This window comes from Juglans regia, chromosome 7 (genome assembly GCF_001411555.2).
Source record: "Juglans regia cultivar Chandler chromosome 7, Walnut 2.0, whole genome shotgun sequence".
Classification (NCBI taxonomy): Eukaryota; Viridiplantae; Streptophyta; class Magnoliopsida; order Fagales; family Juglandaceae; genus Juglans; species Juglans regia.
The window spans coordinates 38,654,864-38,660,921 of NC_049907.1; the positions used below are offsets into that span (position 1 = coordinate 38,654,864).

General features: G+C 35.5%; 1 protein-coding gene across 1 annotated transcript; it reads right to left on the bottom strand.

The window, feature by feature from the left end:
- Positions 1–6: 6 nt before the first annotated feature.
- LOC108983009 (actin-related protein 2/3 complex subunit 2B) lies at positions 7–4,948 on the bottom strand. The gene is made up of 10 exons (XM_018954517.2): positions 4,805–4,948; positions 3,651–3,717; positions 3,059–3,266; positions 2,093–2,259; positions 1,680–1,757; positions 1,421–1,553; positions 1,055–1,146; positions 901–957; positions 602–662; positions 7–342 (listed from the first exon to the last, which is right to left on the bottom strand). The coding sequence occupies exons 1-10, from the start codon at positions 4,861–4,863 to the stop codon at positions 143–145; spliced, it is 1,122 nt and encodes a 373-aa protein (XP_018810062.1). The 5' UTR covers positions 4,864–4,948; the 3' UTR covers positions 7–142.
- Positions 4,949–6,058: the final 1,110 nt, after the last annotated feature.

A 6,058-nucleotide genomic window follows, 5' to 3' on the forward strand; every position in this document is an offset into this window, starting at 1 on the left:
AAAAAGTTTTAGGAACATAGGTTGCTTTGTATTGATAATGTGAAGCATTTAAATTATGGGACTCAATGGAGTTGTAGAAGTCCGATTCAATGTCCCAACTTCATGCAATCATACACAGGGACATACAAACTTTTGGAAAACTTTAATCTAATTTGGTATATCCCATCGAAGAAGAAAACTTTGGGAATCTCAACCATCGTCGACGAAAACGCCCGAATCCATGGATTTTGATTCTGAAACGTATTCGCTTGATCTTCCTGCTTAAGACGCCATATGATCTTCGTTTGAGGATTTTAGACTTTGATAAGCTGACCAGTTTTCTCATATAATTACACCCTGCATCTGCATCAAATCCAACATCAACAGATATGCCAACATTGAAGAAATATAATTTGTTTTAGTTTCACTATCTCTCTGCATCAAAACAAGCATTAACAAATATATAAAAATTTATCAGAAAATATCATCATTTTTGTTCCAGAATGGCATTGGATGAATTGGTGGATTGAGTTAAGTTCACGTCTGAGGAAAAGATAAGGTACTGGTGCTGTTGTTTCTTCCCGAGTCTTTCTTAATTATAATATGTCTGTTGAAAGCATACCTTGATCTTTTCCAAATTGTTCTTCTTCTTCTTCTTCTTCTGAGCTTGCCTTCTGCAGGACCTGCGAGTCACATGGAGAGAACCATTATCGATCGCTTTCTTCTTGGTTCTAGTTTATCTTTTGTGAGGTCTGACTGTGGTTTGATTGGAATGCTTTATTTTTGCAACATTGATTGATTGTTTTGAGTCGCAAATTACCTTCATGAAAGGGAATCAGATGAAAAAAAAAAAAAGAAAGTTTTTTTAATAGTTATTGCTACGTCTGTGGAGTGTAATTTATATGATGCAACTTGGGTTACCTTAACCAAACTTTCCAAACGCTTTCTCATCCTGCGTTGAATAAAACCTCTGGTGCACTATTTTAAGAACCTTGTCAGCCAAAGATGTAAGAGAATGCTTAACAAAAATAGAAGAGAAAGGAAAAAGAGAGAAAAAAAGGGGAAAAAATCTTACTTTTACGTGGGATTTGACGTATGCATAGAAGTTCAATAGACTCCATACAGTCTTATCTAGTCTTTTGCCCTCAACATGGCGTGAATAAATATCTGAAAAAAATAATACAGAGGTGTCTTAGATTGAGCTTACTCGAGCTTTATCTGGTATATGGAAAATTAAAGAGATGAAAGTAGATGCTGTATCTAAAACAACGAAGAAGTACTCTGATATGAAGTTCTCTTTATAGGTTGGCGATGAAAGATTTAGATCAAGGATTTAATTGACGTTGTGGTTGATAGTAACACAATTATTTTTTCAAAATGTGGTCGATAATATTCAATCTTTCCATTGCAATGTGATTAAAGATAAAGAATAATAGGATACCAAAAGAAACAAATCCTCCATTAGTGCTCAAATCTTCAAAAGTTTCTCCTCTCAGTTCTGGAGGAGGAATGGGTGACCAGATGCAAGGAGGTGCTTTAGCCCATTCTTGAGAGCTTCCCACATCCATAAGTTCCTAGAGAAAACGAATAGAAGAAGGACCAAGAAGTAAGAAGAAATCCGCCAATTTGAGGAATAACTCAAGTAGATATATAATGGTTAGGTGATTGAAATATTGAGAATACATTCAGCCACAAATTACCTGAAAGAAGGCTGTTGCAATAATGACATCCGAATTTTCTTTGAAACGCATTGGAAATACTGCTATGATTTTTTGTGGCTGTCAAACATACGAATTCCATTCCACTTAGAAAATCCAGAATAGCAGAAACGAGTAGAGTAAGATTTGAAACTGTTCAGACTTTTCAATTTGGGCTTGAATTTGAAATGTAGGTTTTTGGATGAGCTTTTTGATATGCCAAATTACTAGATGATTGTCTCTGCAGCTACCTCGCAGGTCTCTGGCAAGTGGCAGCCAATGTTCTTATGGGCATGTAGGCAAGGCTACATAAAATTGGTATATATATATATATATATATAGCAGAGTAGAAATTTTTTTGAAGCAATATCTAGAATCCACTTGCGATGGAGGGTTTGAATGTACGTGGGAATTACCTGTCTGATGACAAAGAACGGCTCCCTTGGGTGATAGACTAGTTTGATAGGTTTGTGCATCCCATGAAGTGTAACCTGGGAATTGACATTCTGCAACATTTCTTTCAGCTGATAACTTATTATTACCGCTTGCATTGCAGAGATCTGCGTTATTACCTTTACAGAGTCTGGAACAATAAAACTTGCTTCAATTACCATAATTCATGTTTTGCTGATTCATCCATTATTAATTTACTTTTGAATAACCAATGACTTGCGGAAGGGAAATGATTTTGCCGATTCATGCCTACGTTCTTGTGATTTTATAATTTTTTTTTTCTCTGTGTTTTTCTTCCCCAGAAGGAAATCATGTTATAATACATTTGAACTTTTATTTATGATCCAAGTATTAAATTTTTCCTCCATAAATGATGCTTTACCTATATCCTTTTACCTTTTTTTGGCAGGTTTAGCAGGAGATTATGTCAGTTTCCCTCAACTAGCTTCATATTTCTGGATACTTATGTTTGTCTACTCATGCACAGGGAGGAATGTTCTTTCTTTCTTATGTGTCTTAGATGTTTCAAGATGTTTACTCCCTCAACTCAGATTGAATAGCCTGTTTTTAATCTTCAATTTTAAGTTCATCTGAATACCTAATAACCCACTCCATTGTATCTTTTCCTGTAATCTGGTCAAATGCTTACCATATTGGGATTAAATCTAGTAAGGGAAACTAAATGAATACAAACTTCTATTTTACAAAGTCCCAACTATTTTGGGTGAAGAGAGTATAAGATATCATTTTATTTCCATTCTTGGCAACCAAGACTCTGCAAATGCATATTAACCTCCATTTATGGTGCCATAGAAGTTGTTACTGTTTCAAGAGAAAAGCAGCTTTAAGATGTAAATAGTACCATAAGATCTTAGTTCAAGTAATTATTCCTATATCTATCTCTGAAATGATGTGAAGGATTACCAAACCTTTGTCACGTGGAATTTTACTGAAGTTGAGTCTTAGAGTGAGATGGTATCCTTCTTTTGCTGGTTCAACAATATCAACAGCATTAGAACCAACTCCCTTTATCATCTCTATAGTGGCATGCGAGAGCTTATCCGGTAGCAGGGCACCTTGGGACAGTAGTGGGGTGGATATTGACAAGTAAGTGTGATGTGGGTCTGATGCTGAAGACTGTTTGACATTGGAGAGGAATCATCATCAATTTAGTATAATTCTTGAATGATTAGTGAAAACCTCAGAGACACACATAATTGCAAGCTGACAACACAAACGCGTATACGCAAAAATTAAATCCCAACTCTTTCTTAGATCTGTAATTTGTATTGCTTGCTTCACAATCATGATATGATCATATACAGCTCAATACCAGAATCATATGCAGAATATAACACTCCCGAGTTCTGAAATACAATTCGTGATTAAATGCATTTTAGATGCATTCATGAGAATGCATTTTACTGAATTAGGTGAAAGAAACATACAAATGGATGTTGGATAGAGAGTGACTAAAATATATTAAGGCTTTTGTTTGATGAAGAGTGCCGAGGGTTTTACCTGGATGTGATATTGGACGGATCCAAATTCATACAATTGATGATCAATCTCCATGGGCTTTTCGGCTCTGTCATGAAGGAAAAACGTTGATCATCAGATCAGTGGTCATCATGCTTTCTTTTCTCTGATTTTTTTTGAAAACTACAATGTTTATAATTTTGTTGTAAATATTTATATAACTTATGTTTGCTCCATTTATGTCCTGAAAATACCAAAGAAAAGCTTAAGAGTCTTAAAACTTTCAAGACAGCTACATCATTCCTTGTTTCTCATACTTCGGAGTTTTATTGTCCTGTTTTCTCCAACTAAAATGCGACCTTGCATTTACAATACCATCAATCTTACCAATCCATTACGAAGTTTAGCTATTACTATTTCAAGGTTTGATTCGATGTTATAACTCCAATGTAGCATTTCAGAGCTATAATGGGTGATTCTTCAGCCTGTTTCAGTGATGCGTCACTCCCTTGATGGGCTAGAATTTTGTTTTTTTGCCAGTAGGCCAAGAAAGATTTTCCGTACTGTCATGTTGGTCAGAGCTTCTATGATCAACTGAACCCAGAGATCAGTGGTCCTCCTAAGGACAAGCAACAGGTTCATGCCTGCTTGGTGGAAGATGTAGCTATCAACTATTATGATAATGGAAGTATACAGCTTCTTCCCACCCACCAATTCAGATGGGAGGATATTCCGTTGCTTGTCCACCTGGAAACCACATATTTTTATCTAAGGCATTAAGCAGGATGGACTTTACATGTTGCATGCGTGCGCATCATTAAAATGGGCAGCAAAGTGGCCGACGCATGCTTCCTCATTTTCGCTTGTTATTGTCATGATCATGCGTGCAGAGCTTTCTATAACTTGGCATCAAAATGGGCACACACTTGCAATTAAGAGCCTTTTTTTTTTTTGTCATTTTCAAACTCTATATTCTCAGTAGTGATCAAAGAATAGTTTTATCAGCACAATGACACAGTTAAGTATACTTACTGAGGACCATATATATATATATAATAAGGCACTAATTAAGAACTACACTAAATACCAATTAACTCTATTTTTTCCCAGCTTTTTTGGCTGGAAATAGGACCGACCACAAAAGCAATATGGCAAATGGTTATTAGTGACTTATCAATAGATAAAAATGTTCTTACCGGTAGAGTTTGAGCAGGATATCCTTCAGTGCCGGAGACGCTCTTTCAAAACATGCCATCCTCCGAAATGCCCGACTCTCTCAACTCTCCCCACGCAAATGGGTGAAAGTGGAAGTGAACTGAGCAGGTGTAGCTGTTTTTGGAGGTTGTTGAACTTTGAGTAGAATATAAGTTCAATGTCGCAATCATGTTTAGCAACATTTGAAGCAAGTAGTAGTTTTCCCACCATCTTTCTCTCAGCTTACTTTTTATCATTCACTTGGGTAAAAAGCACGCCAAGCAGATAGCCTGCATGTATGTTATATCCTGATCTTCTTGACACGTTTTTGTTTTTAATTCCCATTGTAAAGACCGATATTTGCTTGAGTTTTGCATTCAATCTAAGTTGATTAGCTCAATTAATGTGACACTTCTTTGTCGTCTTCGTTTTTTGTTTCTTTTCTTATCATGATCTCCAAACACATCCCACTTTGGCAGTAGAAAGCACTTCATTTTCTAGGTAAAATTACATGAAATGTTAAAATAAGAGAGACAAACAGAGGAGGTGAGATCCCAACAAGCATCTGGCAATAGCACTTATGTAATGTTGTATGCAGCATATGTTTGTTTTGGCACAAGATCTGTACAAAAGAGAAACTGTATTATTGAACAATCTGTGTTTGCTAGTCTTGTTTTACAACGTTTTTTTTTGTTTTCCCTCTCTTTAGCTGAATATTTTGGATTATTGAAGTAGTCTTGAAGTCAAGAGAGCTGGTGCAAAGGGTCTTCAAGTGACAATACGTCTGATATACCTAACATTGAAAGGATTTCTTCCATCCTTTATATCAAAAGAGATTCAAAATCACCAACAGCCTATCAATTTAAAAGACTTCCCTCTTAATACCAAATGAAGAATTCTAATTTTATTATCTCAATAAAAGATGCTTTTGTAATTCAAACACCAATAAATTCATGGTACAAAGTTTAAACTTTTGCAGTATGTAATTAATTAAGGATAATTTGTCACATTTTCAAGGAAATCGTGGGGGTAAAAGCAGGGAGGGGGGTAGGGTCTATGGGCTTGGATATTTATTGAGGGATAATTTCATATTATTTGTCGATAAGGTCTTAGACGTGTTTATAAGGAATGAACAATTATCTCTTGTAAAATCGGTTTTATAAAATAAGTTAGGCTCATGAATATCTTCATAGTATCAGAGTAGATGTCTGAAGTTCGAATCATGACTTTACATTTTATTTCATTTGATTAAATAT